At 38.9% G+C, this 15,600-nt stretch overlaps 1 protein-coding gene across 4 annotated transcripts in view; it reads right to left on the reverse strand.

The window, feature by feature from the left end:
• RAB27A (RAB27A, member RAS oncogene family) overlaps nucleotides 1-15,600 on the reverse strand; it is an 83,492-nt gene that overhangs the window by 2,779 nt on the left and 65,113 nt on the right. For all 4 annotated transcript variants that reach the window (XM_032174399.2, XM_032174400.2, XM_032174401.2 and 1 more), the window contains one exon: nucleotides 13,389-13,512. In XM_032174399.2, the coding sequence (XP_032030290.1) occupies nucleotides 13,389-13,512 (124 nt within the window). The remainder of the gene's footprint in view (nucleotides 1-13,388; nucleotides 13,513-15,600) is intronic.

The raw sequence follows: 15,600 nt of genomic DNA on the forward strand, positions 1-15,600 counted from the left end.
TGATAATTCAAATTAGAGAATCGATAGAATACAAATATACAAGATGACAAACATTTTACCACCCCAGAGTACATTAAAAAGTGAAAAAGACAATAAAATACTCACTGCATTTCCAGTAGATATGCAAAACTGGAAATTTTAGACTCTTCAAAATATCAATTTTTGACTGGGCGCAGTGGCTAACACCTCCCAGCACTCTGGGAGGCTCAGGTGGGCAGATCACCTGAGGTCAGGAGTTCAAGACCAGCCTGGCCAACATGCGGAAACCCCATCTCTACAAAAAATACAAAAATTAGCCAGGAATGCTGGCATACACCTGTAATCCCAGCTACTGGGGAGGCTGAGGCTCAAGAATCCCTTGAACCTGGGAGGCAGAGGTTGCAGTGAGCCAATATTGTGCCACCGCACTCCAGCCTGGGCAATAGAGTTAGACTGTCTCAAAAAAAAAATCAATTTTCATTTTTTTAAAGGAGCATATTTATGCAATATATATTTTGGTAATATATATTGATTTACTATAAAAAATTTATAAAAAGATAGAAGTAGGGGATTCTGGAAGACAGAGACAGGATTAAATCTTTTTTCGTTTAAGTTTTTGGAGGGTTTTTTGTTTTGAGACAGAGTCTCTGTCACCCAGGCTGTAGTGCAGTGGCACGATCTCAGTTCCCAGGCGACTTCCCAGGCATCGATCCTCCTACCTCAGCTTTCCGAGTAGCTGGGACCACAGGTGCACACCACCACGCCTGGCTAATTATTGTATTTTTTTGTAGAGACAGGGTTTTACCATGTTGCCCAGGCTGGTTTCGAACTCCTGAGCTCAAGCTACCCACCTGCCTTGGCCTCCAAAGTGTTGGGACTACAGGTGTGAGCTGCTGCACCTGGCCTAGTTTTAAGAATTTAAAACTTCATTCTTGGTATGAAAGCTGTTTAAATTCCTCTAAGTGAAAAGTAAAACTTGAAAACTTTTAGAAGAAAATATAACAGACTTATCTTTTTGACATTGGAATAAGAAAGGATTTCTTAATATAGCTATAAAAGCTCAAACCACAGAGAACAAGTTTGATAATCTTGACAATGTTAAAATTTAAAACTTTGGTGCTACAACATATATCATAAGCAAAGTTAAAAGATGAGCGACAGGCCAAAATATATGGTGTTTCATATAACTTGCAAATGGGTTAGCATCTGAAAAAATAATTCTTCAAATGAATTAAGGTAATAAACAAGATAATATGAAATAGACTAAGGATATGCACAGGAAATTCTAAGAAATTACATTTATGAAAAAATGTTCAACCTCACCCAAAATAATGGGAATGCAAGTTAAAATAATGGTCTATTAACTCACACCCGTCAGATTGGCAAAAATATAAAAATCTCCCAATATCAAGTATTGCCAAGGAGAAGAAAGGAGGAACTTGCATGTACTGCTTATGTAAGTACAAACTTTTATAACTACTTTGGAAAATAAGACAGTAATATCTGGTAAAACTGAAACATGCATGCACTATGACCCAGCAACAGCACTCCTGGGTGTACATCTAAAGCAGAGCCAAGGCATGTTGATGGGCAGGAAGTGAGTTACAGGGATACCTGAGACATCAGCAATCCCTCAGTCCTTAGGGCAACTGAGAAGGTCTTAGGGCAGCCAGAGTCCCTGAACCAGTCTCCTCCAAACTTGAGCAGCCTTATCTATTTATCCCAGTGAGCTGTACAAATATTATCATTTCCTGCAGGTGCCATGCTATGAAAAATATTCAGAAACCCTGTCCTGGAGCAGCACTATCCAATGGAACTTCCCACAGTGACAAGAACTTTCCATATCTATATCATCCAGTACAATAACTACTAGCCACATGTAGCTATTGAGCACTTAAAATGTGGCTAATGCAACCAAAAACGTGACTTTTTTGTTTTTGTTTTTTTGTTTTTTAGAGATGGAGTCTCACTCTGTTGCCCAGGCTGGAGTGTAATGGTGTGATCTTGGCTCATTGCAACCTCTGCCTCCCAAGTTCAAGCGATTCTCGTCCCTCAGCCTCCCAAGTAGCTGGGACTACAGGAACATGTCACCACTCCCAGCTAATTTTACCCTGTTGGCCAGGCTGGTCTCAAACTCCTGACCTGAAGTGATCTGTCTGCCTCCCCTCCCAAAGTGCTGGGATAAGAGGCATGAGCCACCACACCTGGCCAAAACACCTGAACTTTTAATTTTAACTTAAATAGCTACATGTGACTAGTGGCTATCATACTGGATAGTGCAGCCCTAGAGAAGCTCTCATATATGTACACATGGCATCATCTAATGGAATAGATATTGCAGAACTATTTGTAATAGGGAAAAAATTAACCTAAATGTCCATCAATAAGTGCATGAATAGTGATATATTCATACAATGAATTATACAATGCTTAAACTGTATCAACATGGCAAAAATTAAACGTTGAATTAAAAAAACAACTTGTATGATACAAGATCATTTGTGTGAAGAATACAAAATAATTACACATCATTATAAAAACATCTATGTAGTAAAAGTACAACTTCTTGGACTAGAAATATATAACTTTGACTGCTTTCAGCTAAAAGTAACCGAAAATTGTGGCTCAAATTGGCATGAATCGCAAGTAGGAATTTATTGTCATGCACAACGAACACAGAACTAGAGTGTTTCCAGTGTTAATTCGCTCGCCAAACAGTAGAAACAAAGAGCCTAGATTCATCTCATCCTTCTGTTCTGCCATCCTCCACATGTCAGCTTTGTCCACAGTCTGACTCCCTTCATGACCCCAGAAGTTAAAACATTCCAGGCATCACATATCAACACACCAAAGTTTCAAGGAAAAAAGGACTCTTCCTCTGTGTGCCTCCCTCAGGAGAGAGGAAATCTTTCCCAGAAGTCCCTGGAAGACTTTCCCTCGTGTTTCATTGGTCAAAACTGTATCACATGCCAATGCCTAAACCAAACTCTGGCAAGAGGAATGGTACACCACCATCACTGGCTTAAACCAATCAGTCTTCCTGGGCTGGGGGCTGGCACGTGCCTCTCTTAAGTAGCATGACCTCTAGAAGCAGAGTAGATAGCTAAAGGAAATTGAGATTCTATAAATAAAGGCATGAATATTGTCTAGACAACCAACAACATCTGCTATAGGAAGCAGACACAGTGTGATTCCCTCTGAGGAGGCAGGAAGGAGAACGGAATCAGCAAGGAATTTTAAAAGGGGCTTCAATTGTATCTGTAAGAAAATTTTATTTTTTATTTATGCATAATATAGTTTCAGAGTAAATATGATCATTTAATACACTGATATAATCTGTAAAGATTAGTATACTTGGGATAGCCATAATCTTAAATATTTGTCTTTTCTTTATACTAGAACGATTTGAATTTTTCCCTCCTAGCTATTTCAAGATATACAACAGATTGTTGTAAACTACAGTCACCCTACTGATCCTTCTAACACTACATCTTAATTCTTCTATCAAACCATATGTTTGTACCTATCAATCAATCTCTCTTCATCCTCCACGCCCTCCTACCCTTCCTGGCCTCTGGTGTTCTCCAATCTACTCTCTATCTTCACGAGATCCACCTTTGTAGCTAGCTCCCACATATGAGTAAGAACAAGCAACATTTGTCTTTCTGTGTTTGGCTATTTCACGTAACATAATGATCTCCAGTTCCATCCAACCTGCTGCAAATGACAGGATTTCATTCTTTTTTCTTTTATGGTGGAATAACATTCCACTGTATATATAAACTATATTTTATTTACCCATTCATCCATTGATGGGTAGATTGATTGCATGTCTTAGCTCTCATGGATAGTGCTGCAATAAACATGGGAGTACAGACAGCAAATATCTTTTTAATATATCTGATATACATTTCTATATATCTTTTGGGATATATATATCTCTCTCCTAAGAAAACTTACATAAAACTTTTAAGAAAACTTCCAAGAATATATATGTGTATATATATACACACATACATATAGATGTGTATATATATATATACACATACATACAGATGTATATATATATACACACATACATACGGATGTATATATATACACACATACATACAGATGTATATATGTGTACATGCGCACATACAGATGTATATATGTGTACATGCGCACATACAGATGGATATATGTGTATATACATACATATGTATATATGTATATATACAAATAGACACATACATATATGTATATACGTATATACACACATACATATATGTGCATACGTATATACACACACATACATATATGTGTATACGTACATACACACGCATACATATGTGTATACGTATATACACGCATACATATATGTGTATATGTATATACACACACATATATGTGTCTATGTATATATACACACATACATATATGTATATACACACATATGTATATATGTATACACACATGTATATACGTATATATATACATACACATACATATATGTATATACGTGTATATATATACATACACATACATATAGATGTATATATGTATATATACACATACACGTATATGTGTATATACGTATATATACACATACACGTATATGTGTATATACGTATATATACACATACACGTATATGTATATATACACATACATATACATATAGATGTATATATACGTATATACATCTATATGTATAGATGTATATATACACACATATGTGTACATGTATAAATGCACACATATGTATAGATGTATATATGCACACACACGTATAGATGTATATATACACACACATGTATAGATGTATATATACACACGTATAGATGTATATATACACATACATATATGTATACATGTATATATACACATACATATATGTATACGTGTATATATACACATACATATATGTATACGTGTATATATACACATACATATATGTATACGTGTATATATACACACATGCATATATGTATATATACACACACGCATATATGTATACACGTATATATACACATATATGTACATATGTATATATGTATATAAACACACATATGTACATGTGTATATATGTATATATACACACATATATGTATATATACACATACATGTATACGTGTATACGTATATATACACACATACATATATGTATACATATATGCATATATGTATACACGTATATATACACACATATATGTACATATGTATATATGTATATAAACACATATATGTACATATGTATATATGTATATATACACACACATGTATATATACACATACATATATACGTGTGTATATATACACACATACATATATGCATATATGTATATATACATATATGCATACACGTATATGTATATATACATATATACGTGTGCATATGTATATGTACATATATGCATGTGTGTATATACATATATGTAGATGTATACATACATATATGTATATATACACATATGTATACGCACACACACGTATGTATATATGTATACGCACACACACATGTATGTATATGCATATCTGCGTACACACATAGATGCGTATCTGCGTACACACACACACATAGATGCGTATCTGCGTACACACACACAGATGCATATCTGCGTATACACACATACATGTATGTGTGTATACGCATATATATACACATCTATGTATGTGTGTATTTATAATACACTCCAGTGCAGTGTATTGTATATACATGTATATATAATATGTAATTATGTTATTTAAAACTCAGAACACAGCCGGGCACCGTGGCTCACACCTATAATCCCAGCACTTTAAGAGGCCGAGGCAGGCGGATCACCTGAGGTCAGGAGTTCGAGATCAGCCTGGCCAACATGGTGAAACCCCGTCTCTACTAAAAATACAAAAATTAGCTGGGCATGGTGGCACGTGCCTGTAGTCCCAGCTACTAGGGAGGCTGAGACAGGAGGATCTCCTGAACCTGTCAGGCAGAGGTTGCAGTGAGCCAAGATGCTGCCAGTGCACTCCAGCCTGAGCAACAGAGGGAGACTCTGTCTCAGAAAAGAAAAACAAAAACTCAGATACATCATCCCAAAAAAGCAATGTCACTAGCAACATGGTAAACATTAAATTCTCAATCTGTGTGTTGTGGGAAAAAAAAAAAAAGGATAAAAAATAAAAATAAATTCGCAAACTAACCCACGAACATTGGTTTAATCCACAATGTAGCTGATCTATAAAATCTACAATACTGCTCTAATTCTGGTACCTGGGACCATGCCTCCCTACATCAGAGATGCTGCACTCAGACCTTTCCTGGCCAAAGTGCTTTGTGCCCCAAAGCATTTGCCTCCCTCACTACTCAATAAACTCCTCACTTTCCAAGCAATCTTCATTAAATGCTGGAAGAAAATGGATCTTACTCTACTGATTAATACTGAGGTATAAATGACTGATGCTTCTAGCAGAGCTGTGAGCTACTGTCCAATGTTTATTAACTTAAGCAAATATTTAATTGGTATAATTTCAAGGTATAAGAGCTCTAACTTTTCAAGTTACTCATGCTAAAAGATGCACAATATTGACAAAACATAGTTTAGATTTGTAACAAACTTCAAATTCAAGTAACAAACTTCTTTCAATTAAAAGTATATTTTCTTGCCATTTTTAAACCTCTAGGTCATGGGACTAGGAGTCAGGTTAACAACTTTAAAATCCTTAGACTAATCATTCAGAGTCTTCTGAGCAATTTGAGGCAGTAAGATTTTCATTTCTACAGGAATAAGTGAATAGAGTTCACTCCACTCTCAGCTCTGTGCCAGTAATTGAGCTGTAATCTCATCTCGCAAACTAGATGAGAGCCATAGAAAAGACCCTGAATTCAGACTTTCTTTCCATAAGAAAATGATGTTCCAGGCTGGATGCGGTGGCTCACCTGTAATCCCAGCACTTTGGGAAGCCAAGATGTGTGGATCACTTGAGGCCAAAAGTTCAAGATCAACCTAGTAAACATGCTGAAATCCCATCTTTACTTAAAAAAACATATAAAAATTAGCTGGACACGGTGGCGCACACCTGTAGCCCCAGCTACTCAGGAGGCTGAGGCAGGAGAATCGCTTGAACCTGGGAGGCAGAGGTTACAGTGAGCCGAGATCGTGCCACTGCACTCCAGCTGGGTGACAGAGCTAGACTCCATCTCACAAAAAAAAAAAAAAAAAATTCAAGAGGATGTATTGTCCCCATTTTAACCAGAGAAAGATTGCTATTGTTCCTTTTCTCCACATAGCGGTGCTACTGTAGCACCACCATGGAGCCGTATTGCCAAAGACGAAAATATTCAGTGCTGCTAATCGTATTATCAGTCGTAAGCAGCCACTTAAAGGCCATTTGGAGTACATGCAGACCATTAATTATAATGCATTTTCCAAAAATAGATTAGTCAAAATTTTTAAAATAAAAACTTTAAGTAAACAGATTCAAATCAATGAGAAGGGCATGAGCATTTGCAGTTTTTCACCAAGATCTTGCTTGTGGTATAGGTCAGCATCCTGATTTATTTTCCATTATTTACTCTCACAAAACTAAAAGATCCTAAATCTCAGTTAGAGGTTGCCAGGAATAACAGCAAGTATGTTTGGTGGTTCTGTCAAATGGCTCTAGATATTTGGCTCACATGTGGATCTAGAAATTATGAACAAAGTCTCACTAAGTGAGTTTCACACTACTTTTCATAGTCTGTTGGATGCTAATTGAACAACATTTCCAGGAAACGGCTGGTGTGCTGACCGTCTGAACCTGGGAGATTGCGGCAAATGAAATCCAGATCCTCTGCTGAGTTAAATGGAGCTCTGCAAATCAGTCTTGTGTGTTTGATTATGGCTTATTTGTGTACTTTTCAAACATGCCCAATGCTACATCACTAAGTTATTTCTCAAATCAAGAAAAGATGCAATCAAGTTGGTAAAAAACTAAACTATTAGAGATCAAGCTATTTGTACCACATTTCATCTAGTTCAAACTAGAGAAAACAGTGAGCGTGCTGTTGAACTAAGCTACTTGAAATCCCTGAAATGATCCATACTGATATTATTATGTTGTAAATAAATATTTTTAATTCCTCTTTCATTCCAGAAACTCTTGAGCATCTTCCTCAGCAATAACCAGCAGCCTTCAGCAGGGAGAACATCATCTTAAATTTGCTGCCCATTTCTTTGCACAGTACACAAAATATGTACATTCAGTTGTCATTCTTAGTTCGTATTCTTTTTTGTTTTTTTTTTTTTTATAGACGGAGTCTCGCTCTTTTGCTCAGGCTGGAGTGCGATGGTATAATCTTGGCTCACTGCAACCTCTGCCTCCTGGGTTCAAGCGATTCTCCTGCCTCAGCCTCCCAGGTAGCTGGGATTACAGGCACCCACCATCATTCCCAGCTAATTTTTATATTTTTGTAGAGATGGGGTTTCACCATGTTGGCCAGGCTGGTCTCGAACTCCTGAGCTCAGGTGATCTACCTACCTCAACCTCCCAAAGTGCTGGGATTATAGGCATGAGCCACCATGCCCAGCTTTAGATCATATTCACATTTTTCTCTATTTTCCTCAACTCTGAATCAAGAACAAAGGCTTATTATGACCACCAACTATCCTCTGTGAATAAAGTATGGACAGACATTTCAATGCAACCATATTTAGTCACAGAGTGAAGCCCCTGTCTGCTCACTTGTGGTTGGTGCTCCCTCACTACCAATGCCAAGGTCGCTTCCCAGCCTCCATCATAGGTGATGTAATTAACTGGGTGAGAAAAAAAATCTTCCTCTCTTAACATGGATTTTCCAATGAGAAGTCTTTGACCATATTTCACTCACTCATGCGTGGCACAAGTAGACAACTGGTTCATATCCTGTACAAGAATGACTTTGTCCAAAGAAAATATCTGCTAGCATGCTCACCTGTCAAGCAAAATGTCTGCTACCATGCATATTTGGTAGGAACTCAAAGTGTTGTCTTGAACCAGCAGCACCAACCTCTGGAAACTGATCATCAGCATACATTTGTGGGCTCCAACCCAGACCTACTGAATCAGAAACTGTGGGACCCAGTGTTCAGGTGATTGATTCTGACGCACACTGAAGCTTGAGATCTAATAGTGTCTCCCAAAAGAGGAATGTTGCCAATATTTCATTCTGCTTTCTCTTCTATTTGTCACTGACTTCGTAGCTATCTTTTTAAAGTGTTTCAGCAACCATGTGAACTGTAATCACTTGGCTGGCAGGAGTGCAAATTTGAACAACTTCCTGTTTTGTTCTCTTCTCTAACTTCATTGACAATTATCACTCAATATAGTACATTGGAAACCATTATGTTGCATGTGTTCCAGGAAAATTCAATTGGTTTACCATAGAGATCACTTTGATCTGTTAGGAAGTGACCTAAGAACTTCATATTACAATTTAACCAAGTTTCACAGACAAACAAACAAACAACAACAACAAAGAAACATGGAAAATTAGGGGTAGACTCTTAGGCCACTAGAAATTTTTTTTCTAACATTCATTATCATGCATACAATTTGCCTTTTACATTTTTGTCTGTTGTATGAAGTCCTCATTCTCAAATTTACTTGTGCCAGAGCACACAGATTAATATTCCATATTCGCACTGTAGTGTTCTTTATCAGGCTTACCAAGTTCTTCTGAGACATGGTGTTTGATTCTTTGAATGTATGTCTATTCCAGAGAACCACTTGTAAACCAATGATCTGGGGTTTTTTTGTTTGTTACTTTATTTTTGTTCGTTTTTCTTTTCTTTTCTTTTCTTTTTTTTTTTATTTTTGAGACAGAGTTTTGCTCTTGTTCCCCAGGCTGAAGTGCAATGGTGCGATCTTGGCTCACTGCAACCTCTGCCTCACCAGGGTTCAAGCGATTCTCCTGCCTCAGCCTCCCGAGTAGCTGGGATTACAGGTGCCCGCCACCACACCTGGCTGATTTTTTTATTTTTAGTAGAGATGGGGTTTCACCATGTTGGCCAGGCTGGTCTAGAACTCCTAACCTCAGGTGATCCACCTGCCTTGGCCTCCCAGAGTGCTGGCATTGCAGGCATGAGCCACCGCACCTGGCCCCAATGATCTGTTTTATGAATTGAGAATAGAAGACAGCATAATAGTAACAAAAAATGTAAATTTATCAAACAACATACAAATTATATGAAGATATGCCATAAACTTTATTCTGTTTTCTGATTGTTAGCACATGGATAAACTAAACAACATAGTCCTTTAGTGCATGTACAACCAGTGTAAACATTCTAAGAAAATATCTGTGACAATAATCATTAAAGTTATATGCCATATTTGTGAAACGCATGTGAACCAAATCGTTCCATCATATTTTCCTCTAAAAGTGTTAAACAGCCTACCGAACTACATGTTATGCTTTCTGTATCCTAAGGGACTCTGTTTCCAGCCCTTTCCTTTCTTCAAGAGTTTCAATCATTATTTGCTAAATCCTCTTTCCTCAGTTTAACCCAATTCAAAAACTATAGATTGAGCTCCTCTCTATGAAATACTCCATAACCATCGTGACCTGGGCACAGGTGAAAGACAGTCCCCTACATCCCTCAGATACCCCATATGACAGAAGGCAGGGTTAGGCTCCGTGATACCAGACAGGCTGTGGAATCCTAAGAACCAGGGCACAGCAAACAAGCAAAGGGCTGAAAAAGCCCACAGGGGCAAGAAGTCAAGCCTGACCCTCTCCTAGTACTTGAGAATATACTTGAATGTGCTTGTTTGATCTAGCTAACTCCTCTAACTGCCTTTTTCTTTCTTTTTTTTTTCTTTGCATTTGCTGACACACTCTCAAAAGAATGCTCTAGATCCATGGTTTCCATTGCTTCATCACTTACTTCCTCCTTACCCATTGCAACATACCTCACAGCTTCAACACTTCAGTATTCTCCGTGGTATTTGATCTCTCCCTGTTTCTTTTCCACTACATTACATGAGTGCCTCTCAGGGTAGCAGGGGGGCATTTCAGAATGGCCGGTAAGGCTCTGTCAACCTCCACCTCAGAATCACCTAAGTCACTGGTTCTCAACCATTGCACATGAAGATCACGTGGGGAGATTTTAAAAGACACCAATGCCCAGGCTTCGTAATGAGTCAACTTGGCTAGGCTAAACAACATTTCCCAGAATGCCTTTCTGGTTAGGGTGGGCCACAAAAGAGATTTGGGGGCAATTTTGGGGGTGGGAAGTGAAGCAACATCCATTTCATAGCCCTCATATATTGTCGCTTATGTGCTGGCTCACCTTGTTGGCATAAACCTGCAACTAGACCTGCACCTGGGCCAGGTGAGTGTCGTTAGCCCTGTGACAAAGGGCCCCAGTTTCTGCAGGACACCCACACCAGCCAGGTCAGAGGCAACAGGAAGTGACATGGGTTTTAGTCCCTCATCATGGGCACCAGCTGGTTCTCACTTTTTCCATCCATCCCCCACTTCACATCCCTCTCCCCTTCCTGTCTGCCTGTCCTGTCCTTCAAGCGTCAGCATCAGACACAAAGACAACACCTTACAGGGACTACTTACCCAGCTCCCACAATTGCATATGCTCAAATTCCTGTAACAGCTCCCTTCATGTATAGGTATGCTTCTTCAACTGAACCCTGCCGGAGAAACTCCTCCAGACCAATTATGTCTGATGGTCAGAGGCGAAGCCCAGACATGAGAATGTGTTAAAAGTTCTCTGGATGTTTCTAACATGGTTAAATACCATCTGCCCTAGGGTAAAAACCTCTACATGCAATTGCAAATCCTTGCCAGAGTAAGCCTATAGTGGAGGGGAATCCTTCAGCTGAGCTAGCCTTGAGAAGAACCTAAAATCCTGCCCTACTCTATGTGTTTTTCCTGATTTATTCTTCCTTTTCCTTTTTCACAAAGCTAGCCTCTGCCCACCTCACAGTCCACTGCAATCTATCAATCTCTAGTCTTTCCTCCCTCCCCACCTACAGCCTCTAGACTGATCTGGAAATGTAAACATAACATCCCTCCATGCTCAAAGGCTTTCAGCAACTCACTGTCCCCCAGGGATCAAATCTAATCTCCTTACCTGGTATTCAAACCTCTCCAGAGTCTTGCTTCTTCCTACCTGGCCAACCTATCCTCCCCGTCCCTTCCCAGTATAAACCCTACCAGCTTTCTGAACCTCCATCAACCAAAGAAAGAATAAAGCAGTGATCACACAATAAAAAGGGAAAGGTTTTCCCTTGGCCTCCTTGGATTCTGCTAACCACCAAGGCCACAAGCTGGGTAACATCCCCTACACCATCTACACCATCTCTATTTCCCTCCCCTCCCTGCTCAACTCACTTGCTTCCTTCCTCTTTTAATGCTAGTAAGGGTTTGAATTTACATATGGGTTCTCATTGTGTGAGAGGCAGAAAGAAAGTAAAGTAAAAATTCCTTTCAGAGGCACCCTTAACACTTTAATACTTTAATAAGCAGCAGCTGACCACTTCTTTCATGTCCAAGTCATGCTGCTGCTGCTGCTGCTGCTGCTGCTATGATCCTATTCCCAGAACTCAAGGAGAACGACAGTATTTTGCCGACCCTCCACCACAAGACCGTAGACTAAGCCAAAGGAGATCTCACACTCCTCTCTCAGCCTAGAAATTTCAAAACCAGCACCTAGTCTGCAATAACCAATAAGCCCTTCTTATATGCTAGCATTCTCTACAATAGTACATGAAGTGGCTTTGAAATTTCCTTGCTGAGGCCAGGTGTGGTGGCTCATGCCTGTAATCCCAGCACTTTGGGAGGCTGAGGCAGGTGGGTCACAAGGTCAGGAGTTCGAGACCAGCCTGGCCAATATGATGAAACACCATCTCTACTAAAAATACAAAAATTAGCCAGGCGTGGTGGTGGACTCCTGTAGTCCCAGCTACTTGGGAGGCTGAGGTAGGAGAATCGCTTGAACCCGGGAGGCGGAGGTTGCAGTGAGCCGAGACTGTGCCACTGCACTCCAGCCTGGGAGACAGTGTGAGACTCTGTCTCAAAAAAAAGAAAGAAAAAAGAAAGGAAAAGAAAAGAAAAGAAAAAAGAAATTTCCTTGCTCAACATGGAGGATTTCTTTACCCCAGGAGCCTCCTATTTGCATCTTGGAAAGAAGGCCTTACATACTAAGGCACCTCTGAGACAGCTCAAAGTTGTCTCTCTGCAAATGCCAAGAGCTTGAGAAAATGGGACCAAAGCACTGAAAGAGGCCCTTGCCACATGCATTTTCAAAGGATCCTAATATCATATCGTATAAAAAGGACACATTCACCATGCCCCCAGGCCTATGGCTGAGGTTTTGCTTTAATTTTCCACTTTTGTCTTTTTCATTACCATTCACCTGCTAATGTTTATATTGAAAATGTTTTCTCTAGACTTCTCCACAAAAATACTCACCCATATTTCTCTGCGAGTGCTATGGCTTCCTCCTCTTTCACTGCTCTCTGGTCCTCCAGATCACTCTTGTTTCCACACAGCACTATATCTGGGTTTTCACAATATGCATGCATCTGTAGCTGGCCTATTAATATAGGAAAGTTTATTATATACGTAAATAATAATGTAAGTGTATGATCAATGAACAATACATGCAAAAGTGCTTGGAAGACTGTAATGTATATATAGATATTGGGAATTGACATAATGCTTTCAAAGCATCAGTAATCTTATCTGTAAAGCTGAATAGTTGGGGCAGAAATATAAAACCATTCTTAAGCACATACCCCAGTTTATTGATAGCAGAGAGTTTATAGAATGTGCTACCTCTCAAGTGTGAGGGCCCACATGTGCACACACACACGCATGCGCACACACACATACAAAACACCTTTCTTTTTTATGAAGGCTATTTGAAAAGAAAGTTGGAGGAGTTCCTAGGGTTTACTGCTAATCTTAAAACTGTTTTTATGTGTTTTTTCTCCATAGCAATGACATTTCTAAAAGAATTGTTTTTCTCCAAACTAATCCAAAATGTTTTTCACATTTTTCTGTTATCCTAGGGCAGAATCAATTCATTTAAAACAAACAAGATACAGGCTTCAATGAGAAGAAAAGTCCCAGAATAAACAGTAAGTGACTCTGTCACCAGAACCAAGTAGAAGCAGAGGACTATAATTCTTATAGCGGAATAATTCTTATTCCACAGCACTTATTTCACCTGAAAACCTGCAAATAGGCACAATTATAAAAAGCAATTGACTCAAACCAAAGAGCTTCACTAAGCTAAATAGTTTAATCTTTCAAAGTAGGAAAATAACACCACATTTCTTACCCATTACACCACAGAATAAAATTAAGGCCTAAACGTTCACAGTAAGACATACTTCAAAGTTTATGGCCCAATTTATTTTTTCATCATGGTTAACCAGAAAAGTGTGGACATTTTAGTTCTTCATTATGAAGTCGTGTTCATTATATCTTATCATAAGAAAGTCAAGTAGCCAAGTGTTTACTGAGCATTAGCACAGGCCTGATGCTCTGCACGGAATTTCACAACAGTTCTTTGCCCTTATGGGGCAACTGGGGTAATACGACATACAGAGGAGAGACTAAACTGTGTGCCATTTCATGAAAAGCCATGCCCTTTCTTTCCTCCAGGTTGTTACACATGCTGTTCCCACATCGTTGAATACTTAACCACAACCTTCCTTCAAGACTTGCTTCGTGGTTACCTCATTATCTTTCTGGTCTCCAGAGTGGCTCTGTGCTCTGTTAATGCCTTATAAGGTGTTACAGGTCCATGCCCGGTGTCATGCTATGAGCACGGACTCAGGATCCAGTGTACCGAGGGTTGAATCCTGGCTCTGCCATTTACTAAGCTGTGTGACCCTGATGAAGTTATTTGACTGCCTCAGTTTCCCCATCTGTAAATGGTGATAATGAAACTAATTACTTTATACAGTCAAGGTAAGGATTAAAATGAATTAATCCAGCGGTTCTGCAGGTAAGGACTGTGAGCCACCAGCCTTAGCATAACCTAAGAATTTGTTGACATGCCAGTCTCAGGTCCCACCCCAGCTCTACTGAATCAGGAATGCTGGAAATGGGGCTAGAAATCTGTGTTTTAAAAAGTCCTCCAGGTGACTGAGATGCACATTCACATTTGAGAAGTTAATGTATTAAAGCATTTAGAAGAGCATGTAAGTATCACCAGTAATTACGGTTAACAGTATTTATTTTGGGCAGTCTAGGAAGCGTGATTATTGGTAATTTCTTCTTTTTGTCTCATTTTTCCTAATTTTTCTACTAAGATTGTACTTACCTAAAAAGCAAATTAATCAGTTATTTTAAAAACTTCAGTAAGAAAAAAGTCACCTACATAAACAACTACAATCTGATACTGGATGTGATAAGGACCCTATACACAGTATAAAATGTAACAGGGGTTAAGAGGAGGGAAAACACCTGACACAACTAAGGTTATTACAGAAAATCTTACAGAGGCCATCTTTGCTAGGTTTTAAAGAATAAGCAGAACTCCAGTTGGTTAAAAAATGGGGGCAGGTGTGGAAAGGGTTTTTCAGACAGAGAGAATAACGGGAATAAAAAATAAAGAGGTAAAAATATGTAAAATATATACTGTTGGGTTGTTGTACCACTTATGTGACTC

The sequence above is a fragment of the Hylobates moloch genome, unplaced genomic scaffold, assembly GCF_009828535.3.
Source record: "Hylobates moloch isolate HMO894 unplaced genomic scaffold, HMol_V3 SCAFFOLD_14, whole genome shotgun sequence".
NCBI classification, from domain to species: domain Eukaryota; kingdom Metazoa; phylum Chordata; class Mammalia; order Primates; family Hylobatidae; genus Hylobates; species Hylobates moloch.